Raw genomic sequence first — 27372 nt, 5'->3', positions numbered from 1 at the left:
AAAGGTTTCTCTCTCAAGTTCAAAGCTGATTTTTTTTCTTCTGATCCCAGATCAGAGAAACTTTAACTCAGCATCAACAACCCCACCTATTCCACTCTATGGACCCCAACCAAATTGGCAAGCAGTTATTAAATCTCTACTAAGTACTCCGCACTGTGCTAGGCAAGGGAGAGAGGGTGGAGGAGGAAAAAACACATGGACCTCAGGATTCCTGAATCCAAGGAGGTTACCCTGGACAGAGAGCAAAACCCACGGACACTGGAGAATAAATAAGTGCTCCACTCTGTGGCTCTGACTCTATTGTTAACCACACAGAAGGGGGAGGGGCCGGTGTGGCTGGAAGAGAAGGCGGCTCCTTGTAGGAGAGGAGGCTTGTGCAGAGGATGTTGGAAGGGGCACAGACAACCCTTTCACTCTCTAGCAAAGGAGCCTGGGGCCCTCAGACGTTACATGTACCCTCTCTCCCAGTCATTGACCTTGCAGGTTCAACTAAGCCCAGCGCCCAAAAACCCATACAAGTGCTGTTCCTGAGGGGAGAACACTGTGTCCAGGAAGCCAGGAGAGCACCCCAGGAAAGACACACCACTCCACAGGATCAAAGTCTGAGGGAAGGTATTAGAGGTTGGGAGAAGGAGGAAGGCAATGACGATGGGACTCATAATAGGTTCTACTAGAGGAGGCAGATGCCAGGAAAGGGGAAGGAAGTAGAGCAGGGTCCACAGTTAAGAGACTTGCCTGCAGCAAAGGCCCATTCGCCTCTCTCAAAGTGGAGCAGCACACAAACAAGCAGGCTTAGCAGAGGTCACGGACTAGGACCATGAAACCGCAAACAAGAGGACACTAAGGGGAGAAGGAGTTGATGTCAGAGGGCTATCTCATCCTGAATTAGGGGTGGCAACCACGCCACTCTCCCAGAAGTCTTCAGTAGAGTCACCAGTTAACCAGACAGAAGTTTTTCCTCCTGAGCCCACAGTTCTAGGTTCGCCCACAAGTCCCAACAGGATCAAAGGTCCCCACCCCAAGCAATGACCAGGAGCACCCACTTGAAGGGTCATAACGTCAACATCAGTTTTCTGCTCAGGCCAGAGGGGGACTGCCACCACACACATCTCAGCAGTGGCTCTCAGGAGGGGTGGCTGCTAAAGGGTCCAGCCACTTTTGTTTGGGGACTTTTGTACACAGGGACAGAAGCTCAGGGAGAGATGGGGATGGGACCTCTCCGTATAGTTTCCTCCTTCAACCCTCCTTCCTCACTCCTATCTCCACAGTGATGGCTACAGTTTGGTGCATGTCATCACCAACATTACCAATAATACAAGGGCAATTTTTTGTTTAAATGAAGACGCTGGGTCTCAGAGCAGCTTATATGACCGAGCCCTATCTCTCTAGCTCTTTTCACCACTGTGAAGGGTGACGGTGGGATTCCTTTCTTTGGAGTCAAGCCTAGGCCTGCCCGCCCCGCAATCCAGTCCCTGTGGCTGGGTGGGCCCCTACCTGCTTGAGTAGGAACTGGTCCTGGGTGTTGGTGCGCAGGGCGATGGCCAGGTGGAGGGCAGACAGAAGCACCCCGCTGAGCACTGCGGCCCGCATGCGCACGGGCAGCAGAGTGTAGATCGTGTAGATGAAGAACACCGTCCACCAGATACCTTCGGAGGCGCTGCGCGGCTGGGGCAGCAGCAGACCCACCACCTGGACGGCCAGCACCACGGCGATGAGCGCATAGCAGGCCAGGCCCATGTGGTCCTGGTGGAAGGCGGCACGGTTGCAGAGCACTGCCATGATGAGGATCACGCCCACGGCGGCCGCTAGCACGGACAGGTAGGGCAACTGCAGCGGTGGCCGCGCCGCGTGGAAGGCCAGCATGACCAGGCACACGAGCACCAGCACGGCCATGAGCATGGTGAGGCTGCTCTGGTTCAGGCGGAAGAAGTAGCGCTGGTACAGCCGCTCCAGCTTGTCCGACGGGAACTTCTTGGAGCGAAATATCTGCAGCAACGCCAGGCAGCAGGCGCCCAGCGACAGCACCGCACCGGGCCCCGCGCCTGAGCCCGCCGAACTGCCGCCATCCCCGGACCCCTCGCCGCCCTCGACGGCGCCGGCCTCCAGCTCGTCAGGCGCGCGGCCCTTGCCCCGCCGCTCCTCCAGGCCCACCTCCACCGAGCGGGGGCGCACCTCCGTCCCGCCCGCTGCGGCCGCCGCCGTCGCCGAGCCGCCGCCGCCGCCCGCAGGGGGCGCCCGGGTGCTGCCCCCGCCGGCCGCACCCCGCCGCTGCCGACGGCTGCCGCGACCACAGTCGTCGCCGCCGCGCTCCTGCCAGGCGGACTTGGAGCGGAAGCTGAAGCCGAAGCCCCCGGCCAGGGGGTCGTCGCCGCTGAGCGGAGGGTCGTCGTCGTCGTCGCCGCCGCGCCAGCGGCTGGCCAGGCGCTGCTGCTGCTGCGGGGTCACAGCCCCCCCGGGTTTCTTGGTGGAGCCGCGGGCAGAAGCCCTGTGGGCGTGGGGGTAGCCATTGGCGCGGGAATCGGCCTCCCCCCACGCCGAGCGGTGTTCAGTGCCTCCCCTGGGCGCCGGCGCCGCCGTTGTCTGCGCCGCGTAGCCCGGGGGGCTCATGCTTTTGGAGCCGGACATCCCCCCCTCGGCCTCGTCGTCTTCCTCCTCCCCCGGGAGCCGCGCTGGGGGTCTCCAAGGGGAGGGCGGACGGCCGAGCAGGGGGACCAGGCTGGGGTCACACGTTGGGGGTGGCCCCGGACCCTGCGCAGCAGCGGGGCATCTTGGCACCCCCGTCCTGAGCGTAGGAGAAGGGCGCAGCCCCGAGGTGAGAAGTAGCTGGGAGTCCGCGGCAGCAGTCCGAGGTCCGAGATCGAGTTGGCTCCAAGCTGGGGCAGCGGGGACTGCTCAGGGTGCTCCGCCGCGCGCAGAGACGTCCGGACTTCTGGCTCGCTTCGAGCTCGACGAGGGCCGGAGTTGCAGACGAGGCGGGACGGAGAGGTGTCCTTGCGGGCGGTGCCTCCCCGGGGCTGGCAATGCCCGGGCGCGGCGCTCGCAGATTCTGCCTAAGCTGAGTCCAGCGGCGCTCGGGGCGAGGCGGCGACGAGGGCGGCTCGGCGGGGGTCCCGGCTCGGAGACGCAGCGGGTGCCCTTTCCTCGCGGCGGACTGGGAGCGATTGGGCGGTGCGGGCACCAGCCAGCATTATTTTCTTACGAGGGGTGGGGAGGTGGGATGAGGGGTGGAGAGGACGGGGGAGGGGGCGGCGGGCGGAGCAACAGCTCCGGAGCCCTGGGGGGGAGGGTCCTGGAGCCGGGGGCGCCGCCGCCCGCATCCCCCACCTCCCGCGGCTAGAGTGGGAGCGTGGCCCCGGCCAAAGCCCGGCGGAGCCTTCAGCGTGTCCGCGCAGGGGGCGGGGTCGAGGACCGGTACTACCGCGCGGCCCTTCCCCTCTCGCCGCCCCCTTCCCCCAAAACGGAGCGGGGCTGGCCCGGGCCCGCCGACCCCGAGAGCTGCGGTGCTGGCTCCAAGCTCCTCGCCGCCGGCTGCGGGCCCACCGCGGCCGGGCGCAGAACGACTAGGCGGAGGGCGGAATCCGGCGCAGCGCCGCCGCCGTTCTGCCCCAACGCAGGCAGGCTTCTCCCAGGAAGCACGGCATCCAGAGAGCCAGGGCCGGGGCTCAGAAGCAGCTGGCCGAGAGGGGCCGGCCGAGGAGCTGCGGCGCCGCGGGGGCGCTCCGGAGGGACCCCCGGGAACCAGGCTCTGGGCGCGCCATGCACGCCTCGGGCCCTGTGCCGCTCCGGCCGCTCGCGCCGCTCCTCCCTTCTCGCCCGCTCGCCACCGCCACCGCCGCCGCCGAAGCGCCCTCCGCATCCCCTCCTCCCGCTGCCTCCCCGCCCCCAACGCCGCTCCGGCCTCGGCTCATAGCGGCGCGCCGCCGCCGCCGCCCCCGGCCCGGCTGCGACCCCAGTCTCGGGGCCCCGCGGGCATCCTCAGGCCGGACCCTGGGGCCGCGGGGACCCCAGCTCCCCTTCCTCACCTAAAATTCTCGCTGCGCCCCTCCCTCCCCGGCGGTTGGGGCCGCGTCCAGCCCGCGGTCCCTTCGCCGGACCTGGGGGTCGTGCGGTCTTCGCCCGCCCCCGGCTTGGGTTCCTGCGCCCCCAGTCCTAGCTCCCCTGTTTGTATCCCCCTTTAATCCCCCTCCCCCCATTCAACCCAACTTCAGCCCGGGCGCTGCGCCCCCTTCCCTGGCCCGGCTCGATTGGCCGCTTCCTGAGCTGTCAGACTTGAGTCGGGCGCTCTCATTGGGCGATTCTCCGGCCGGGCGGCCGTGCCAAAGGAGGGCGCACCGGGCGGGGGCACCCCGGCAGCGACTGCCGCAGGGAGACCGAAAACCAGGGTCCCTGGAGGGGTCGGAGGGGCCCGGGAGGTAGACCCGGAAATGGACTGGAGAGATGCAGAGACTGGATCTCTGAGGCGCAGGAAGGCAGTGACAGAAAAGATGGAGATGCGGTGGGTGAGGCCGATGCACCCTGGGCGGGGCGGACAGAAACGCTCTGGTGGGTAGTTACTGCGAGAAGTCCCACAGGCAGCACTGGAAACACCTGGCATTTATAAAGAGCTCTTTACCCGTTCATACTTTAAAAAATCTTACTTGATTCCTCTCAATAACCCTGGGATGTGGATAGGGAACAAGGCCCGTGTGGTTATTCCCAGTTTAGATGGGAAAACTGAGGCTCCGAGAGCTTGATCAACTTGCCATAGGAGACTGACCGGTTAGCTCAGTTGGTTAGAGCGCCACCTTGTAATATCAAGGTCAAGGATGCGGATGCCCCTACCGCCAGCGCTCCTCGACACCCCCCAAAAACTTGCCATAGGTCACACAGGTCTAACTTGCAACCCAAAGGTCTGGTCAGCGCCCGGCTTCCTCCCCAACCCAGCAAGGTGCTCACAGGAAGGATGTGCACCAGAGCAAGGTGAAACGCCTGCCTGCTGCGGGGAAGTGGGAAAGACTAGATACTCCTGCACAGTGCCAGGGACAGAAGCAGGAGAGCAGAGAAGGACTTCACCGCAAGGCAGAGAGGACCTAGGACTGTGGAATGATGTGTCTACCCAACTTCCTTTGCCCCTAAGCTGTCCTGCTGGAAGTTCTGGCAGTCTAAACCCTGGGAGAAGTGGGGAACCACAAGGGGACGGGTAAACTGCCTTCACATTACCCCCCTTCATCCTCCGGCCCTCTTCCAGAGCTTCTGACAAAGGGCCCAGAGGCTGCTTCTCTCTCTCTGCTCCTCATCACTGCGGATTGGAAGATAAACCTTGCCAGAGTTACAAATTGAGAGGAGAAAAATGCCAAGAGATGTGAATTAACTAACCCTTTGAGTAATCTGTGATGAGCTAAATCATTAAAAGCAACATGAATTTAATCAACAAAAATTCTAGAGCACTTCCAATGTGCAAAGCACTGTGCTAGTTGCTGCCAGGATTAAGAGATGACCAAACTCTGAACCAGGAGCTTGCAGTCCGGGAGGGAGAAGACTCTCCAGGTCAGAGCAAAGTTCAGTGTTCAACAGAGGTCCAAACAGCTGTCAGGTGTTCAGAGAGAGGAGGCATCACTTCTCACCGTGAGGGCCAAAAAGGGCTCTGGAGGTCTAATCTGGGTGTAGCAGGGAAGGATAAGTAAGAAGAAAGGGAGGATGAACTAATTTATTAAGCAACTACTATATGTCTGTAAATATTCTATTGTCACATAACCATTCTGAGGAATGTGTTATTCTCCCACTATAAGGATGAGAAAACTGAGACAAGAGAATCGAGAAGTTTGCCCACAGTTTGTAGCAGTCTGCTCCTTGCCCTCCACCATGCAGCCATGTAGCAAATAGGATAGAGGAGAAATACTCAGGATATAGGCAACTGTGTGGACAGAGTCAGATGGCCAGAGGTACCAAGGTTCCATCCTTGATCCTCTTCTCATTCCCTGAGCTCTCCCTAGGTCATTCCTTTTAATTTTATTCATTTTTTAAAAATAACCATCATCTTGGGCCAACCCCGTGGCTCACTCAGGAGAGTGAGGCGCTGGGAGCGCAGCAGTGCTCCCGCCACGGGTTCGGATCCTGTATGGGGATGGCCAGTTCGCTCACTGGCTGAGCGCGGTCACAAATAAAATAAAATAAAATAAAAAAATAACCATCATCTTACAACATAAATCATGTATGATTGATGTAGAAAAAAAGAAAAAAGAAAACACATTCATAATCATACCACCTAGAAAGAGCCAGTATTTGGGTCTTAATTTTTTTATTTTATTTTTTGTCTTGTCATTACACAATGTATTAATTTTTTTCTTAAACAATAACCAAGACTTTTGCTCTACACTTAGTTTTTGAGTTTGCCTTTTTCTATTGAGCAAAATATTGTAGATTTTTTTGGGGGGGGGTGGCGGTAGTGTCTGGCAGGTATCTGAACCTTTGACTTTGGTGTTACAAGGTTACTCTCTAACCAGCTATGCTAACTGGCCAGCCCTCCTGGATGTTTCTTCATGTCAATGCATTGGCCTACAATATCCGTTTTATTGTCTGAATAGAATTCCATTGCATGGGTATAGCGTAATTTATTTAACCAATCCCCTACCATTAGACATTTTTCCCTGTCATAGCAGTTTATAAAGTTTCCACTCTTTTAATGTTATAAACAATAATCATTTTTGTAAATAAATCTTTGGCACATCCTTAATTATATCCTTAGGAGGAATTCCTACAAGTTGAATTACTGGGTCAAAGGACATGCACTTTTTTTTCTCTGAGATATTTCTGAAATCTGTATCTTCAGTCCTTTCCTCCCTTCCTAGTTCCATGCTTTTCCCCTGTTCACTGGAGAGCTCACCATGGATGCTCCTTGGGATCCACCAGCACCCCAATTTAAATTTATCTAAAACAAAAGTTAAGCTAGCCGGTTAGTTCAGTTGGTTAGAGCGCAGCCTTATGACCCCAAGGTCACGGGTTCGGATCCCCATATCAGCCAGCCCACCCTAAGTAAATAAAACAAAAGTCATCTGAGGAGCAAGCTACTTTACCATTCCACCAACTCCCAGATCTCAACGTGGTGGACTCTCCCACTGCTCTGTCTTTTCACATATGTCTCTTCTTCCACCTTCTCTTACTCCTACCTTCGTCCAGATCATCACCCTCCTCACCTGGACAACTGCCAACTCTTCCCTCCTTGCCCTCACATCTGTCCTCTGCTTTGTCCCCATCTGATTACACCCGCACAGAAAACTCCACAAAACAATCTCTTTCTACCTGCCATCTTTTTTTTTTTTTTTTTTTAAAAAGATGACCGGTAAGGGGATCTTAACCCTTGACTTGGTGTTGTCAGCACCACGGTCAGCCAGCGAGCTAACCGGCCATTCCTATATGGGATCTGAACCCGGGGCCTTGGTATTCTCAACACCGCACTCTCCCGAGTGAGCCACAGGCTGGCCCCTACCTGCCATCTTTTGCTGTCTACAACTTCCACACATCATCCAGCCACCCTGAACTGCTCTTTACGCCTCTGCAGGGATTACCCTTTTTCCTTTATGAACCAAACTCATAGCACCTGGGTGAAGCCCTCTCTAATGCCCCTCCCCTCCCAGGGGCATTCCCTACTCTGCTCCCAGCACACCTTGTTTATATCTCTGTCATGGCACCTGTCACATTGCATTATCTTGACTTGTTTACAGAACTGTCTCCACAGTCTGCTGAACTCCTTGAGGGCAGAGTTGGTATCTTATTCATTCTCTGCCCAGTTTTTAGCCTGGTGCCTGGCACATAGGAGGTAGCAAATAGTTATTAGATAATTATCAAATAATTTTTGGATAAGTAAATGCTACATCTGAGGAATATTGAGTGGGATGAATTCTCAGGTGTGTGGGAAAGAGAAGGACTTGTGATGGTGACTGAAGGTGGACAGGTGGGTTGGACTCGAACACAGTGCAGAGGAGGTTGGGCTTCAGTTTAAAGACAATGAGGAGCACATGAATTTGGGGACAGGAGTGTCCTGGTCTGTCCTGGTTTGGGAGGCAAACTCTGGCAGTGATGTAGGTACACTGAAAAAGCAAGACCCAAGAATGTAGATGACCAATCAGGAAGCTATCGCAGAGCACATGTAAACTGGGCCCAAAAGCCACATGGTGACGGGAATGACGCCATTGGCTGGAAGAGGTCTGTGAGGAGGAAACCCAGGGGCCAGTAGAGGAGGAGTCCTCAAGGTCAGAAGAAACCAAGAAAAGCTGGGGTCATGGGAATGAAAGGCAGAGGTTCTGAAGACAAAATTCAGGATGTGCACCTGGTGTAGAAAGAATGTCGTCATCAGATAGAACACTGACCCAGGGACCATCTCAGGACTCTCTCTGAAATGAGTGTTTGCCAGAGGTAAGGTGGCTGCAGACCCCAGAGCATGACAGGCCCTTTGGGAGGCCTCAGACACACCACTTCCCCTCCAGCCATCTTCTCCCATGTGTCTTAGTTATCCTTCAGGACTTCATTCTTCACTCCCCCAGTCTGCTTTTTTGAAGAACGTTTCTATTTTAAAAATCAGAATATTAGAATGTTAACATTTTAGAATATTTGGAAATACTTTAGAAGGGGGTACCAGTAATACACCCCTACCTAAAAATACTTTCCCACACACTGGAATTAAATTTAAAATTAAATTTGAATTAAATTAAAATTAAAAATCCACTATTAGATAGTCATGCTTTGGGATAACATGCATTTTCTAAATATGCAGAAAATCTAGAGACAGAAAATGGATTAGTTGTTGCCTAGGCCTTGGGAAAGAGAGAAATGGAGAGTGACAACTAACAGGTACAAGATTCTTTTGGGGGTAATGAAGATGCTCTAGATAGAAGTAGATGATCTGAGTGTTTGTCCCCTCCCAAACTCATGTGGAAGCTTGATCCCTAGTGTGGCAGTGTTGAGAAATGGAGCCTTTGGGAGAAGATTGGATTGTGAGGGCTATGCTCTTGTGAATGGATTAATTCACTCATGAATTAATGGATTAATGGGTTAATGGATAAGTGGGTTATCATGGGAGGGGCACTGGTGGCTTTATAAGGAAAGCAAGTGAGCAGGTTAACCTGAGCTCTTGCTCTGTCACCATGTGATGCCTTGTGCCACCTCAGGACTCTGCAGAATCCCCACCAAGAAGAAGACCCTCACCAGATGTGCCGTCTGGACCTTGGACTTCTCAGCCTCCAAAACTGTAAGAAATAAATTTCTTTTCTTTATAAATTACCCAGTTTCAGGTATTCTATGACAGTCAACAGAAAACAGACTAATACAGTGATGATTGAACAACTCTGTAAATATACTTAAAACCATAACTGGATGAACTTTGTGGCATGTAAATTACATCTCAGTGAAGTGGTTGAAAAAAATGACTTGTTGCAGGACTGTCTGTCATTAGCAAGTGAGTGTGAATGATCAGCATGCTTCCCTGGCTAATGCCCAGACACCACTGGGGGCACTAGGAGAATTGATGCTTGCTGTTTAGGAGTAGGGATGAGTTAGGAGGAGGAAGGAGAGGACTCTTGAGGCCACCGAGCATGTCCTGAGGCAAACAAAACCACAGAATGGAGACACTGGGTAGAAGAGGGCACAGGGGCCTGGGAGTGATAAGGAGGAAGGCAGAAATGAAAGCCAGTTAGGAATTGGGGGTCAAAAATGAACTTTCACACTACACAGTTTTGCCCAGGAGAGCCCTGCCCTGCAATGCGTTCTCCAAAAGGAGTTAAGGAATCAAAGAACCCAAGGCTCTGTCGAGGGTAAAAAGGATCTTAAAGATCATCACATTCCTACAAAGTGTGTCACTCTCCCTTGGACATTGCATTTTGAGATGAAGCTCCATGCCTCAAACTAGATGACTTACCCTTCCCACAGAGAACTAACTACTTACTATTTTCTTTGAGTTAGACAGTAGCTAACAGGATTGAGCACTAGGCATATTGAGGGTTGGTCATCCATGGGGGTTTGGGGCCCAGTGTCCTAGCCACTAGGCACAAATGGCTGAGGTCCCTGGGAGCCATTCTCTATCCCAGCCCACCCTCCACCATGAACTCTGAAGAGGAACCAAGGGCATTGGCCCTCTTCCTCTTGACTTCTAGCTTCTTTGGCTTGGAAATCGAGGATGATAAATTTGCAATTAGCCATTTGGGGGACCGGGCCCTGGGTTATTCCATTCCAGACCCCATCCTCACTTCTAAACCTCTGGGCCTCAGGGAATAGGAAATATTCAAAGAGCTCAAATCTGAGCTGAGGTGGAAATGGCTGATAATAGCTCAATCTGCCACTCTCCCAGGTGTTGACATTTGCATTTTAATGGAGGCGGTTAATGCCTCCAGCTAAAGGAGTGACTAATATGTTCTTTCAATTGCTATGGAGGTAGGTGGGAGACCCTTTGCACCCGGGCCTTGTAATGTCTCTCTAGTCCCATCACAAGGACTGCACTTGATTGGCAGCTGCCATCCCTTTGGGCTCTAATGCCCACGTTCCACACTTTATCTTTGTTCCTGTTCTTGATTTTGCTTTCTTTCTTGCACTTTCTCCTGAATCCTTTCTTCCTAAAAGTCTGGGAACTTTCCCATGAGTCATTTATTCTTTCAATGTATATAAACTTATTACCCAGTTAAGCAGAAAACTATGCTGGGCACGGTTGAGTGGGGGAGCCCAAGGAGATGCCACCTCCAAGAAGTCAGAGGTGAGGAATCTACAGGAAGAGGTAGAGAACAAATAGCGCGGCATCCGCAGAGGTGGACCGTGCAGGTGATGTCGAGTGAATTAAGAGGAAAATATTCCTATAGGTTGAAGGGTGAGAGAAAGGCTGGGGAGGTGTTGAGAAGGGGACTTAAAGTATGCATAGGAGTTGGATATACAGAGACTAGATTCAAAGGATTTCACTAGTCACAAAAGACCACATATTATATGATCGTATTTATGCCATACGTCCAAAAGAGGTAAATCTATTAAAAACCATTAAAAAAAAAAAAAAAAAGGTTGTGTAGTCGTGGGGGCATCATGTTTATTATACCTACAGACAGGGCTTAGTGACCCTCTTTCAAGGTCTCCTTGGTCCTTAGGGGTCCTCAACCCACAGGTTTAGAATCCTGGTCCACGTTCCACCAAGGTGCGTTCAGTTCAGCTTCTTGGACAGGTGAATGCTAATGCGTGGGGACCCATTACCAGAAATTTGATACAACCTCCACCCCAGAATATTTCTGCCTCTTCAAGCTGCTCAGCCAAAATGGCACCCTTTCTTCTCCCCAACCAAATGGGCTTTATCGAGAGCAGACCCAGAACAGATGCCAGCCAGAGGCATGCCGGTTGGCAGACACTCATCTCTAGCAAATGTAATTAAAGGCAGCAACAAGTGCCTATTAATTTTTCATTAGGAAAGTCAAAGACAACCTTCTTGGAAGGCAGCAACATTGAACTTCAGATCTGATGGCGAAATCTGGGCTTTTCTGCACCATATACACACCCCCTTGCATGAGTATACACGCACTCACACAGTGTGTCCACACCTCTTTATTAAGCATGGGAGAGAAAGAGTCAGAGACCAGCACCCTTATATTCTTCAGAGGTTGTTTTGTCCCATCCCATTTCCACTTACCCAGTGACTATCTACCCATGTTATTGACTATATGGACTCCGTACCATATATCTGTGTCTCCCCAGACTGTGTTTACATACCATTTTCATAGTTTGAACCCCATTTTAAATGCCCTTAGGGAGATTACTGTTCTAAGCTCTTTGTGGTGAACCTTTCTGAAAAGAAAAGTCCGTAGTGCCTACTCCCTAATGTGTTTTGTAAGCTGGGGGCAATGCTGAGAGGGAAGAAGAGGGAAGGCACGTTGCTGAGGTAGTGTGGCTCTGACAGCTGTCCCCCTGTTGGTAGGCAGGGCCAACTCAACTGCTGTCATTCTTCAGTTAGCTTGTCTCTGTCCCTTCCTCCTTGTGCCTCCTTACTAAGCCTTCCCACCTGATGAGAAAACAGTCTTTCCACTCAGCTCAGAGGAGGATTAAGGGGAAGAGCGCTAAGCTTGGAGTCAGAACACCTGGAGTTTCTGTACCAGCTCTACCACTTTCTAGCTGTGTGAGCTCTGTCAAGTCACTTCACCTCTCTGAACTGCATTCCCCAGCAAGGATTATAATGCTTTCCTACTTCCTCTGGTGACTTGTTATGAGGAACAGGACAATGTTGTGAAGGTCCTTTTCAAATTATCCATCTTAGGGCTGGCCAGTTAGCTCGGTTGGTTAGAGCACAATGTTGATAACACCAAGATCAAGGGTTCAGATCTCCTTACCAGCCAGCCACCCTGCCAAACAAACAAATAAATAAACAAACAAAAAAATTATCCACCTGATGTAAAATGGAAGGCATTCTTAATAATAGCAAATTAATAAATTCATTCTTAATAAATCCAGATGTTCACTTATGAGGTTAGCATGAAATGAGGTAAGCCTCTGGGTCTCAAGCTCCCGCATACATTTATAGATGACTATGATAAATATTCTTATGTCTGTGCTGCATGTGTACCAGCTCCTCTAGTAGTCTGGGAGATTTGTTCTTTCATCTCTTCTGTGTCCAAAGCAGGGCCCCCAGGGCCATGCAGATGAGGTCTCTGTTCTCAAAGACATTCCCTCTTTCAGGATTCTGACAGACTGCAGCCTTCCTGCCATGCAGACTGGAGCGCTGTGTCCTCCTGCAGACGTGGGTGGCGATGAGAGTGGCCTGGGGGAGCTTGAGTGGTGCTGAGTGCTATTTCTCCCTTCAGTGGCCACTCTGGCCTTGGAGTGGCCCTGCCTGTCTCTAAGTTACAGACTCTGAATCTGTGATTGGGGATGGCAAACCAGGCTGTATTAGAGATTGTGCTGGGGCTGGCTGACCTTCCCCAAACCTGGATAATCTCTCTCCCTGGCAACAGGCTGGGGCACCAAGGGACAGTGACAGATTGCAAAATCCTAGAGCTAGGCTTTCTAGAATTACTTAAACAGAGAAAATAGTAACAATACCTTGCATTTGTATAGTGCTTTTAGAAGAAAGCAAGCAAACAGTCTTTAAAAACTGTTTAAGGAGTAGAGAGCTTTGGAATTGTCTAATGGAGAATGAACCAGGTGGGTAAGAAATGTGTTGTTTTATTCATATCCACTCAATAACATTGAGAGTGTTAGGAGAAATAATATATATATTTTTTCACAGATGGGGTTGCAGAGAAAGAAGGAAGTGTAGTGATTTGATCAAGATTCCACAGAATTAGGGGCAGAATTTAATATTAAAACCTTTTGACTTTTTTCCTCAGCCTAACACGGGCAGAGAGGATGATGAAGTTCTCTTTGTCTACCTGAGATTCTAGCATGTGGACAGCTCTTCCGAGTCAGACTGTATGTTTGGTCCTCTTGGGCATACAGGAATATGTCCTTACTTACAGGTCTGAAAGGCATTCTCTTGCAGGGTACCTACCTGAGGTGAGGTCACCAAGGATCTTTAAGCAAGGCAGAACCAGACTCAACAGATAGGGATGGGTGGGGCTGCTTCTGCTGCCTAGGGAGGCTTAGTGGTGTTTGGAGATTCAGAAAAGGAGCAATGGGCCAAAGGCAGCCCATTGCCTGTTTTTGTAAATAAAGTTTTATTAAAACATGGACACACTCATTTATTGTCTCAGCCTACTTTTGCACAAAAACGACAGAGCTGAATAGTTGTGACAGAGATCATATGGCCCACAAAGAATAAAATCTTTACTGTGTCCCTTTAAGAAAGTTTGCTGACCCTTGCTTCATACCATGTACACAAAAAATCACCTCAAAATTTATCATAGACCAGAATGTAAAACCTAAAACTATAAAGCTTCTAGAAGAGAACATAGGAGGAAAATTTTTGTGACCTTGGGTTAGGCAGAGATTACTTTAACACCAAAAGCACAATTTATTATTTTGCAAATTATTCAAAAAAATTTTGATAATGGAGCAACTGGAACTCTCATACACTGGTGGTGTGAATGTAAAATGGTACAACCACTTCAGGAAACACTTCGGCAGTTTCCTAAAACATTAACTGCACACACACCAATATAATCTATCCATTTTATTCATAGGTATTTAGCCAAGAAAAGTGAAAGCTTATTAGCATTATGTCCACATAAAGACTTCTATGCTAATATTTATACCAGCTGTATTTATAACTGGAAACAACCCAAATATCCATCTATTCTATTGTCAGTAGAAAAAAAATTGTGGTATTTCCATGTAAAGGAATAATACTCAGCAAAAAAAGGGATGAACTATGGATAAATTTAACAGCGTGAATAATTATAATGATTATCCTGAGTGGAAGAAGCCAGACAAAAAAAAAAGAATACATACTGTATGATTCCATTTATAAAAAATTCTAGCAAATGCAACTGATCTATAGGGGCAGAAAGCAGATCAGTGGTTGTCTGGGAATGGCAGGGGGCAAGGAAGAGCAGGAGGGATTGATTGCAAAGGGGTACAAGGAAACTTAGGCGGTAGCACATGTTCATTATCTTGATTGTGGTGATGGTTTCTTGGGTATGTATGTGTATGTGTGTGTATTGTATGTCAAAAGTTATCAAATTGTACACTTAGAAGATGTGCATTTTATTGTATGTCAATTATACCTCAATAAAGATATTTTTTAGGAAGGAAGGAAAAACATCCTGATCCTATCATTTCTCTCTTTAAACACCGTGTAGTTTGAGGCACCAGCCCATTTCCCGGACTGTATATCCCTCATTCTCACCACGGTGCTCTCTCAGCAGCCCCTAAGACCTTACCTTCATTCTAGGTGACCACAGATAACAGCTACATTGCCATTGTGTGCTATGGACTACCAGATGCTGTCTCTTAATGTTAATAGGATTGTTGTTGCCTTCCAATCCAATTAGGTCAGATATCCAATCTCAGATTCTCATTTCCTTGAGAGTCCGTTGCTTGCCACTTTCCTGGGATGAACCACTCTCTTGGTGAGGGTTAGTTACAGAAAATAGAATCCACTAAAGCAGAAAGGAAAGTATTAAAAGATGCTGGAGACAAGTTCAAGGAGGAAGGTCTCAGCCATTTCTGCATAAGGGAGTTACCTCCTTACATGGAGAATGATCTGATGGTAGAATAATGAGATCCATATTATAGCAGTACCTATTTAATGTTTTTTCCCCTAAGACATCATAACTTCCCAAGTCCTCCTCTTGTCAAACCGCTACTAAAACTCAACCTAGAACCAGGGCCCCTTTGATAAATGGCTTTTTCCAGATCTGGTGTAGGCAAGGGACAAGGTTAACCTGGAATGCCTTGTTGGGCTAGAAAGCAAAGACACCCTCAAAGATTGATGCGGACATGTCAGAAGAACATAGGACATTACAGATCTATTAAAGTGGCTAAAACAAAATAACAACAACAAAAACCTGACACGGTACTGAGAAGTGATTCTAGGCTCACTCCAGGGAGATTCAGGGAACCAGCTGTCTGGTGTGCAGTGACACACCTCCAGATAAAACCTGGATGTGGACCAAAGATATTGCATGAGCCTCCCTGGGCAATCTTTGAGGAAGATAGCAGGAAAGTGTCCTGGTGGAAATTAGGAGTCCTGAGTTCTAGGCCAGCCCTGCTGCTAACCTGCCTGTGCCGGCCCACAGCAAGTCTTTTCCTCTTCAGAATCCGGTATGTTAAAAAAGGGGGGAGGGGTGCCCCCTAAGTGTTTTCGAACTGGGTTTTCTGGAACCTAGGACTCCATGGGATGCTACAAGGGCTAGGGGGGAGCCGGGCTGGGGGTTAACTCCACCCAGAACAGTCCTGCTTTTATCTGTTTTATGTTTGGCAGGTATAAATGCCAGTTGACAAACTCAGGAAGTGCAGAAAATATCAACTCCTTTATTATCGAAATTTCTAAATTATTTTCTGACTCCCAGGACCAAGAAGCTGGATGAAGTGTTCAGCTCAAATATTTTGGGGGTTCTCCTCTCAGGTGGTGCTTCACTTCTGGGACAAGGGTGCCACTAACCAGCCACGTCTTTGTCCAGTGGCCCTTCTGGGCCCAGCTATCTCTGCTGATTGATTTTGTGCCACTCCTGGGACATGGGTACCTTTTGGAAGCTGACCAATGTCCCCTCTGCCTTTCTCTCTTCATCCAGCAGACCTTTCCCTCTAGCCCCTCTCCAACCTGGGAACTCTTCCTAGCCTGGGGGAAATCTTCTCCCTTTGTGTTTCTTCAAGATATTCATTCAGTCTATGCCAGTTAAGTCCCTGTTATAGACTGAATTGTGTCCCCCCTCCCAAATTTCATATGTTGAAATCCTAACCCCCAGTACTTCAGAATGTGACCTTCTTTGGAGATAGGATGCTTGGAGATATAATCAAGTTAAAGTGAGGACGGTAGAATGGGTGCTAATCCAGTATGACCAGTGTCCCTATCAGAAGGGGGAATTTGGACATAGACACGCATAGAGGAAAGGTGACGGGAAAAGACATGGAAGAAGACAGCCGTCTACAAGCCAAAGGGAGAGGCCTGGAACACATCCTCCCTCGTGACTATCAGAAGGAACCAACGGTGCTGACACTTGACCTCGGGTTTCTTGCCTCCAGAACTGTGAGGCAGTGAGTCGCTGTTAAGTCACTCATTTGTGGTACTTTGTTTGCAGCCCCAACGATCTAGCACAAATTCCCTCCCTTTCTTTCCCTCCTTTCCTTTAAGTTCTCCTAGGTACTGCAGGCTAGATTTCTGCCCTAATGTCTGCTTGAATGGGAGAAAAATATAAGGTCATATTTTATAATCTCATTCAGCTATGCATACACTAGATTTTATGTGAACAGAGAATCAGAGGCTAAAAACAGTTTAAAAATCCCTGGGCTGATGAGTTGATGATTGTTGTCATTGGGTGATGGGTCTATGGAGGTTTGTGTACTATTCTCTCTATTTTTGTATGCATTTGAAAATTTCCATTGTAAACTGTTAAAAGGAAAAAAAGAGAAAGAAAACATCACTTCACACCACTGGACTAGTGGATGACTGAGGCACCTCCCATCTCGAATTCTATCAAGGTATCATCTGTCCCTCTCCTTGTTCCTGATAGCCGGACTCTGCCCCGGCCCCCACTGCTCCTGCTGCCACCAGAGCCCGGGGCCAACCCTGAGCGTGGAGCCTTCCTCCCCCACCCGGCTCTGGAGCTGAGGCGCTGGAGCAGCCAGGCTGAGCAGAGCAGGGACGGAGAAGGGCTCTCCTGGATTCCAAACACCGAGAAAACTCTCCTGAGCAAACCTCGTCGCCACCGCGGTTGCTTCACTGGCCGCTCCTGGATGACTGCTTTCCCTAGATCCTCTGTTCTCAGGAATTGTGTTCCCTAAATCCTGTGTTACCATTTAAAACACCAAATAACGACTCAAATGTTAGTAATAAGCACTCAAATTATTTTTCTGGGACGACTCTTGCCCAACACTCCTCCTTATCAAAAGCTCTCGTTGACTCCCAACTCTGGGTCAGGGCAAAAGAACCCATAGAGACAATATTATCTGTGGCATTTTTAATAGATTCAGATGCTACTGGTGCCAGAGCCACGTTACTCCTAGTACTATGGCTAAGTTGTCGTTCTCAACTTCCTCATGTCCCATTTCAGGGGCCACTCCATTTCTTCCCTCTTAATTCCTCCTTTAAACTCACCTCTTCCTTTAGAGTCAGCACTAGTGTTGAAATTTCCACTGGCAAAATGAGAAAAGGAAAATGGGCTTTTCATGGAACTGATCTAATAAAATATAAGAAACTGTTCTTTTGTTTTAGGATTATGCTCTTCCTTCTTTTTGGTCTTAAAATATCTATTCTTTCATGAAATGGTGGTATCAGTGTTTCACGATGTATCAGTCAGGGTTTAACTGCAGGTACAGCAATCAGTCTAGCTATTTTAAGCAGAACCGAATTTAATACAGGGGTTTAAGAATTTGCAAAATCATTGGAAGAGCTGGTGGAGCAGACTTAGGCTGGGCTTCAGAGAATGCCTCCCAAACACAGTAGGACAGGCCACCAGGAATGCTACCATCACTGCTGTGATCAGGAATCTGGTGGGTCAGGAAGCCACTGGCCCACTGGCCTGCTCCAGGACCACATCACATCCTCAGGAATCCACATCAGCGAGCTAGATGCCATGGGCTCTGCCTGTTGACACACACGCTAGAGGCTGGGCCTGGGTCTCTGCTGTCACCGCCCTGGGAGAACTGACTGTCCTACCCACAAGCCTGCCAGGAGAAACAGCAGCACCAGCAGCATTACAGGCTGGGCCACCCTGCTGCCTTGCAAGTCCCAGGCCAGCGTACCCACCTGGCAGAGGGCCAGTCACATGCAGCCCTAGAGCTGCAAGGCCCGCTGCTGGGGCAGAATGGAGGCATGACCAGTCTGCAGTATCTGTCACTGATGGTCATTTGTTTTCCTTGGAAGTCTTGTGGCTGGTCCCCTACATTTTGCTCATTTGTGAAATCCAAAATCTGCTGGGGAGGGGAGCATGTCAGTCCTGAAGAGCAGCCCCATCGAGGACAGAAATTAAACTACTTAATGCATTTATATGTTACATATGATTAATATGTTACAAAAATTATGGTAGTAAATCAAATTGCTATTTTAATACTGTTTTTGTAAAATTTTTAAAATCTCATATTCTGAAAAGCTTTCTTTTTCTTAATTAGTGTTAGTTTGGGTGTTAGATTGCCATGACTAAACTATTATACATCCTTGTGTGATATTTATTTTTTAACTTTTTTAACATCTGTCTCTTGCTCATCTACAATAAATAAATTTTACAGAAGATGTAATTTCTTACTGTATAAAGAAAGAATACAGGGGCATTCATTGTATTAGGGAAAGCTAAATTATCCTACTGTTATATTCTTAAAACGAATCTTGGAAAAAGAGAAACTTAGTGTATTTACCTTACAAGGTGGAAAGACCTATGTTAAGTCTGATTCATTTAAAGATGTTGCAAAGAATTTGTTATTTTATAAATCTTAAAGGAGATATGATTAAAAGTTTTTAATCATAAAATAAAAAAGTTATTTTTTACCAAAAGAAAAAGAAGTTAAACTACTTAGATTCATACCCGAATGTCCAATAAACATAAGGAAAGCTGCTTCTCTTTGCCATCTTCAAGGGAATGCAAATTAAAAACACTATTAAATCATGATTAAAATTACCCCAACACACAGACTAGAATGCCTAAAATGAAAAAGAGCGACGACACCAAGTGTGCACAAGGACACAAAGCAACAAGCGAATATTAGCACAGACACTTCAGAAAACCGTGTGACAGTACCTACTAAACCTGTAGCATGGATGACCTCTGACCCAGTAATTCCATCCTGAATCCACCAGAGAAACATGTATGAGAATGTCCATGGCACCACTGTTTTTGAGAACAAAAAACTGAAAACGATCCGGATGTCCATCAATGGTAGAACGAATAAATAGATCGGGGTATATTCACACAAGGGGACGCCACAGAGCATGAGAGTAAGCACACTACAGGTACGTGCAGCAGCACGGGTGAGTATCACAAACATGAGGTGGGGCCCAAAGAGACAGGCACAGAGGAGGACATACCATTTCCTTCCATCTGTAAATCGCAAAAGCAGGATCTTACAAGTTAGCCCAGCAGACCCCCTTGCAGGGGGATAGGAACTGGAAGAGAAGACAGAGGGCATCTCTGGTGTTGATCGTGTTCTGTTTCTTGATCTGGAAGCTTGTTACACACGTGTTCATTCTGAAATTTCATCTTGCTGTACACTTAGGATATGTGTACTTTTTATTTATTTTTATTTTTCATTTTTTTTGGCAGCTGAGCAGTATGGGGATCCAAACCCTTGACCTTGGCGTTATCAGCACCACACTCTCCCAAATGAGCCAATGGCAAGCCCCATGTGTACTTTTTAATATGTATATATGTACTTCAATAAAATTGACAAAAACAAAACAGGTTTAATCTTCCTCTTTCTCTAAACACTCCCACCCACTCCAGGCTGATAATAACAAGGGTTCCATTTTTGGAGCACCTGCTGTGTGCAGGCACTGCTGGTTCTTGCAATCTCTGTGCAAGGTGGTAGGATGCTTACCCATCTTATGGATGAGGCACCAGAGATGAAGAGAGGTGCAGCAGCTTGTCCACAGCCATCAGAGGGCAAGTGGTTGAGCCGTGAATCCTGCCCAGGTGTGGGGGACTTGAAGCATGGGCCCTTCAGCACAGTCCTTGCTTCTCCACTGTGCTCCAGCTCTTTTTCCGGTCTGCAGCCTGGGTAAGTGGTCTTTGCCAAGGATTTGGCTACCTCCCTGTCCCCTCCCCTCTGCCCCTCTCCCTGAGGTCCAGGTCAGTAATGCCAAGCAGCTGCCACCATCGCCAAGCACCCTAGAGGGCAACGTGTTGTTCTTGGACAATGAGCCTTGGGGAGCCACACAGTTACTGTCGGCTGCACATGGTGGTCTAGAATTCTGAAAATTGTCCTTGCCCTAGTGCCAACCCCTTCTAGGAGCAGTATGAGCAGCGTTGGGGGGATCTACCAATCCAGGGCCCACAGGAGCAGGGCAGGAGGACTCACACCCAGGACCAGCCCCCGGTGGTTATGTGTGTTGCTGGAACATCTCTGAGCAGAGCAGGCTGAGTGCCAGCAGGGGCCAGTGCCCCTGGATACTCTTGACCCTCACGCCCTGAATGGCCAAAGGACATTGCTGATAGCCTTGGGAGTGTCACAAATGTGCACGTGAGTCTGGGCTGCTCTCTGAGGGCAGGTACCACCTCGTCCTTCCCCACGCCCAGCCTGATACTGTCAGTGCCTCTCAGAGCCTCGCATCCATGGACTGAAAGCAAGTTCCAGGTATTGTGCTAGCCAGGCATTGAAGGGACAGATGCGATCAAGAAAGACAGTGTCCCTGCCCTCAAGTAGCTTAGACCCTTGGTGATGATAGCGATTAACATTTATTGAGCACTCACTATTTGCCAGGCACTAATTTCTTTTTTTTTTTTCTTGCGGGGGGAGGGTGGCTGGCCAGTGCAGGGATCCGAACCCATGACCTTGGTGTTATAAGGCTGCACTCTAACCACATGAGCTAACCGGCCAGCCTCAACTATTCTAATTTCATTATAGGCATCATCTCATTGAGGCCTTAAAACAACTCTTTGAGGTAGGTACTATTACAGATCCCATTTTATAGACAAGACAACTGAGGCTCAGAAGTTTGGTGACTTGTGGTAGGCAGCCTCTACGATAGTCCAATCAGCCCACCTTCTTGTATTCATGCTCTTGTATAATCCCCTACCGTTTCATTGCAGGTTGGAGTTGACTTGCTTCTGGTGAATAGAATAGGGCAGAAGTAATGGAATGTTGCTTCTAAGGCTGGGTTATATAAAGACTGTGGCCTCCATCTCAGGTGCTGCGTCTTACTCCCTCTTGGGTCACTCGCTTTGGGGGAAGTCAGCTGCTATGTGGGAGGCAGTGTTGTGGAGGGGTCTGCAGGACAAAGCTCGGAAGCAGTTCCTCCCCTAGTTGAGCCTTGAGATGACTGCAGCCTCGGCTGACACCTTGACCATAACCTCGTGAGATACCCTGAACTAGAACCACCCAGGTAAGCTGCCCTCAGATCCCCGGCCCACAGACACTGGGAGATCATAAATGGCTGTTGTTTTAAGCAGCCAAATGCTGGGGTAATTTGTTACATAACAATAGACAGCTAACAATCTTGCTCATACCTACACAGCCTGTCCATGATATGACTGGAATTTGAACCCAGGTATGTCTGACTACAAAGTCCACACTCTAACCACTCCACTGTACTGCTTCTCCTGCATCACAGAAGAAACACAGTCAGTGCTTGAACTGAATTGAGACTACCCTGAGCTGAGGATAAAGCTGAGAGCTGAGTAACCTTAGGAGATCAACCTGTCTGTGCCTCAGTTTTCTCATATGTAAAGCGGGAATGACTACCCAGTTTCATAGGGTTGTTGTGAGGATGAAACAAGTGTATATGTGTGAAGCTCTCAGAACACAGTGAACACTCAAGAAGAGTTAACCATTATTAGTATTAGATGAAATAATGTATGCCAACATTAAGTGAAATAATATTTGGCTCAAGCTCCTCTGAAAATCAACGTTCATTCTCATTTGCGAAATAGAGATAATATTGCCATTCCTTGTTGTCAGAATTAGATGAACTAGCACAGTGCCTGGCAAATATTAGAAGCTTAATAAATGGCACCCACAGAATGATATATTAACTGATGTTCTGAGTTCGGCATGTGGAAGATGTGTGACCAGTAGGTGCTGTTACAGTGCACCCTGTTTGTCCCAGTCACCTGAGACACTCCACATTTCCCTGCTCTGGGATCTGGGAGCAGCCCAGGTAGAGGGCTGGGTGAGGGTGTGGGGTGGAGAGTTTGTGGTTTGTGGCAAATCTAAGAAGAAGCCTGGACCTTCCTCCTGGTCCTTGGGAATGTGCTCCTGCAGAGGCCCAAAACAGACCCACTGGGCTGGCCCCTAACAGGACCTCAGTGCTCCAATTAGGGGATTGTGTTAACAAGCCCAAGAAGGAAATTGGTTCCATGAAAATCCCCAGATCCCTGGGGCCGGGAGGCTTAATGAGTCCCAGCACAAATGACACTGCCATTTCTCATTCCAATTGGATCTTTCTTGCAATCACATGGTTTGTGCTCAGAATGCACTCCAAAAGAAATAAATGAGTAAATAACACAAAAAAAGATGGGCCTTACTCCACAGCCCTATGTGGAAATGTTTGGGAAAAGGTGATTACCATCTTTGTTCAAAGATCTGGAGATTTGTGAAACATGTTTGTATAACTTCCTTTGCCAACTACTTGTTGAATTTTTGGCATATTGAAGTACCAAATGTCATAAAGAAGAAAACAAAAAACCCATAGCCCCCAAATGATACTGAAACATACTCACAAAAAGTGCATTTGTAGAGCATCCCAAACTTTAACATTTTCACTGAGGCCCAACAACATTAGCTGTGAACTTCAGGACAGGAAAGACTTGGGTTGTGGTCCTGGCTGGGGCAGATCACTTCCCTTCTCTGGATTTTCCCATCCACAAGGTATGGACCTGATCAGCAGTTTTCAAATTGTTCAAATTGGGTACCTTGGCGCTCCTGCAGGTGCCCTGGGAGAGCTCCCACCTCTTACTTCAATCAGAACTGCTCCCCTTTTGTTGGCCTCACGTTTTTGTTTTGGCAGCAGGCCAGTACGACATTTGAACCCATGACCTTGGGGTTATAAGGCTGCGCTCTAACCAACTGAGCTAACCAGCCAGCCCTGTTGGCCTCACAATTTAAAATTCAGATTCTGATTGATTTTTTGGAAAAGGGATTTTCCTGCTTAGAAATAAAAAGACTTGAAAGCCACTTTCTAAGGTCAACTCTAAGCTCTGGTCTAGTTCTGATATTGTTAGTCTGTGTTCAAGAGGAGAGGGGAAGGGGGTTAAAAGTGGAGTCAGACTCAAAGAAGAACTTCCCTAACAGCAAAGAGCATAAATCACTGTCACAAGTAACACAGAAGGAAAGCTGAGGAATTTTCCTTTGTGGGGATCTTTGAGAAGAGTAACAGAAAAGTTAGGACACAGAAAGAAACTCTCCAACCCAGGGCTGGGGACAGATGAGATGATTCCATGGTTGGAGGATTCCACGGTCCTGTGAAATTCCTATGTGGGCTGAGCAATTCCTAAACAGGGGAAGGCCTTGCAAACCACAAGGCAATGTCTGTTTTTCACATTTCTTTCCTTCCATCTGAACTTACTCCTCCCAGCTTTCCAACCTGAGTTATCATCATCATCATAAGCCCAAATGTTTCAGAGTCTTCACCTTTGTGTCTCCAACACCTGGTACAGAGCCTGCCACATGGGGGTGGGACAAAAATAGCAGTTGATAAATTGAAGGAGGAAGGCAGCCTGAAGGTCAGAGCAGAAATAAAGAGCGAGTGAATGTACTGCCCAAGGCCTCACATTTTTGAGGATTCTTGATCTAAAGGAGCCAATAGGAGCCTCTATACAGCTCATTAGGAAGCCCCGAGATAATGCTGGAGGGGACCCTACAAAGGCCACAGAGGCAGATGTGCAGGCAACTGCTTTTGCTTGAGTGAGAGGGAAGGGATTGGGGAGACAGCTCGGAGCAAGTTTCACTGAGTTGCATCTTAAAGGATGAGGAGGGGTTTGGCAGGTGGAAAAGGAATGATAATAACAGCTGACATTTACAGAGCACTTATGATGTGCTCTTGACAATGCTTACTGAGTGCCTACTATATGCCAAACACAGTGCGAGTGCTGGGGATACAGCTGGGAGCCGGGAGGAATCTCTGTCCTCATGGAGCTTACATTCTAGAGAGAGGCAGACACAGGACCTGACCTACAAACCGCATTGTCGTTTAGTGACACCTGTACTAGCGCTCTGAATGAGCAATTGCAGGGGAGTTGGACCTGGAGGGTACTGGGGTGGACTTCCTTGAGAAGTGATATTTGACAGAAGACCTGAAAGAGAGGTGAGAATTACCCTGGGGGAGAGGGAAGGATCCCTGTAGCAAGTGAGGACCCCTCTGCAATGGAGGAAGATGTCAGAGGCACCCCAGGAATGGCCTTTTCCTTAACACACACACATGCTGATCATGCCATGTGGTTTGAGCTCATTTCTAAGTTCTGTTAATGAATTTGCTCCCATGGTAGTCTCGCTGTCTGGATCAGCTCTCCCCTCACCTCCTCTAAACCTGAGTGTGCATCAGAATCACCTGGGGCACTTGTTAAAACACAGGTCCCTGGGCCCCATCCCCAGAAACCCTGGTTCAGTGTTGGCGATGCTAACACCGCTGTCCCCCACACTTCCTGATCTGGGCTGAGAGCTGACCTTGATGCCAGACAGCATTCAATCACTCTCAACTGCTGACACTCACCTGCCATGCCTCAGGTGCTCTATGCCCAGGACCTTCCTTTCAACCCCTCATCCACTCCAGGACCTGCTCATGTTCCCACATGTGAAGGGGCCTTGGGCAATACATTCACTTGCTCCTTTATTTCTGCTCTGACCTTCAGGCTGCCTTCCTCCTTCAATTTGTCAACTGCTATTTTTGTCCCACCCCCATGTGGCAGGCTCTGTACCAGGTGTTGGAGAGACAAAGGTGAAGAAGACCAGTTAAATTGTCAGGAGAAAACTGAAACATTTGGGCTTATGATGATGATGTCTACGACGTCTCTGAACACATATTGCTCATGACCAAGATATTTTTGTAAGACTCAAAAAGGGTTATTTTAAAAAGAGAGAAATGAATAAGATCCAGTCCTTGATCTAAAGGAGCCAATAGGCTGGCAGAGGAAACCAGCCTCTATACAGCTCATTAGGAAGCCCTGAGATAATGCTGGAGGGGACCCTACAAAGGCCACAGAGGCAGATGTGCAGGCAACTGCTTTTGCTTGAGTGAGAGGGAAGGGGTTGGGGAGACAGCTCGGAGCAAGTTTCACTGAGTTGCATCTTAAAGGATGAGGAGGGGTTTGGCAGGTGGAAAAGGAATGATAATAAGAGCTGACATTTATTGAGCACTTATGATGTGCCAGGCACTGTTCTCAGTGCTGCACATGTATTAACCCAGGTAGTACCCACAGCATCGTGAAGCAGGTGCTACTGGTGTCCCCACGTTATAAAGGAAACTGAGCATAGTGTGGTGGATTGTGTCCAAGTCCTGACCCCTGGTACCTGTGAATATGACTATTTATTTATCTATTGCAGCTGGCCGGTACAGGGATCCAGCCCTGGACTTTGGTATTATCAGCACCACACTCCAATCAACTGAGCTAACCAGCCAGTTCTTATTTTATTTGGAAATAATGTCTGCAGGTATATTTAAGGACTAAGATCTCATTTTAAGATCTTAAAATCTTAAAATGAGATTATGATCTCCTTTTGGGATGAAAGCATTTTGAATTTAGGGTAGACCATAAGTCCAATGCAGGATATTCTTATAAGAAAGGAAAGGAGACAGAGATGTAAGAGACAGACATGGGGTTGATGGGAGGATGAAAGGCCCTGGGGCATAGGGGCAACTGAGGCACAGCAGGTGAGTGTCAGCAACTGAGTGTGATTGAAGACTATCTGGCATCAAGGTAAATGTGCAGCCTGATCCATGACAGGTCCCGGAGAACTGACAAGACAAAAAGAGAAATGCTCTGACCACTGGCCTGGCTGTATGAAAGCACCCTTCATCAGTTACCTTTGTTTTTGTGGACTGTTTACTATTTATGAGTAATCACCATGCAGCATAATAGCAGTTATGCATATATAATTACAAGACAGATTAATTTCATTATTATCTCAAGAAACCCATGAGTCCCTGAACAGCTCCACCCACCTCTCAATGAATTGCCCCAGGAGTATGAACTGCCTAGCTCAGGGGCTGCTGGCAAGGCAGAATCGAGCACATTTTCTCTTTTCTTTGTTTATATCCTCCATTGACTGGACCCTGCCTGGCATGCCTTCCCCTCCCTGGTAACTACTAAATTTCTGCCAGGGTCTAAGCAAGAGATCAATGGGGCTGCATTGTGTCGGGATCTGAGAATGTTCTTTTTGTGAGTGTGGGACTGGTGCCATCCCTGCATCCCCCAGGGCGCTGAAGGAGCTCACCAGTCCCCAGGGAAGGGACCCCGGCTGCAGGTGCAGAAGGAGCTGCATCAGGCACTGAGTGCAATCCTTTTGGCGGGGACTGAGTGAGATGACAGAAATGGGGAAGAGAGGTGTGGGGACTTTGTCATCTGGTGGGCACCTGAATGAGTTGCTTTATGTTTCTTGACAAAGGAAAGATTTCATTGTTGGGCACTTGCTTTCTCCGTGTGACTGAGAGGTTGACTGGAAAATGAGAGGGGTGCGTCAGGATGTTCAGACTCCAGGCATTTGCCTATTGCTGGCGTTGCTGGGGCAGAGCCATCACGTGGTGCTCAGAGGTAACCAGCTTGGAGCCAGTCTGGGTGGCTGCAGCTGGAGATGACTCCAGATGGCGAGAGCTGGGTTGCATGCTCAGCCCGGGCACCCTGCGGCCTTGGAGCTGAAGGGTAAGTAATATCATTAGTGCACTTAGGAAGGGTGCAGGGCCCCGAGCACAGTCTTGGTTTATATGTAGGTTCTGCCACTCACCTGCTGGGTGACCTTGGGCCAGCTATTTAACCTTTCTGTGCCTCAGTTTCCTCATCAGTAAAATGGGAATCTAACAGTATTGACTTCGTGGAATTGCTGGGGAATTGTGTGGGTTAATACATGTGAAAAATGTGAACAGCGCTTGGCACAGTAAGTGCTCAACAGCAGTAGAGACTGTAGTTCTTCATGGGGCCGTGT

At 48.7% G+C, this 27372-nt stretch overlaps 1 protein-coding gene across 1 annotated transcript in view; it reads right to left on the bottom strand.

Annotated features, from left to right (window-relative positions):
* ADCY5 (adenylate cyclase 5) overlaps window positions 1-2625 on the bottom strand; it is a 150839-nt gene extending 148214 nt beyond the window's left edge. Inside the window, exon 1 of the mRNA XM_063107084.1 lies at window positions 1495-2625. Within this exon, the coding sequence (XP_062963154.1) occupies window positions 1495-2625 (1131 nt within the window). The remainder of the gene's footprint in view (window positions 1-1494) is intronic.
* Window positions 2626-27372: the final 24747 nt, after the last annotated feature.

This window comes from Cynocephalus volans, chromosome 1, assembly GCF_027409185.1.
Source record: "Cynocephalus volans isolate mCynVol1 chromosome 1, mCynVol1.pri, whole genome shotgun sequence".
Lineage (NCBI taxonomy): Eukaryota > Metazoa > Chordata > Mammalia > Dermoptera > Cynocephalidae > Cynocephalus > Cynocephalus volans.
Note: the sequence above shows the minus strand (reverse complement) of the source record. Positions and strands in the feature narration are given on the sequence as shown.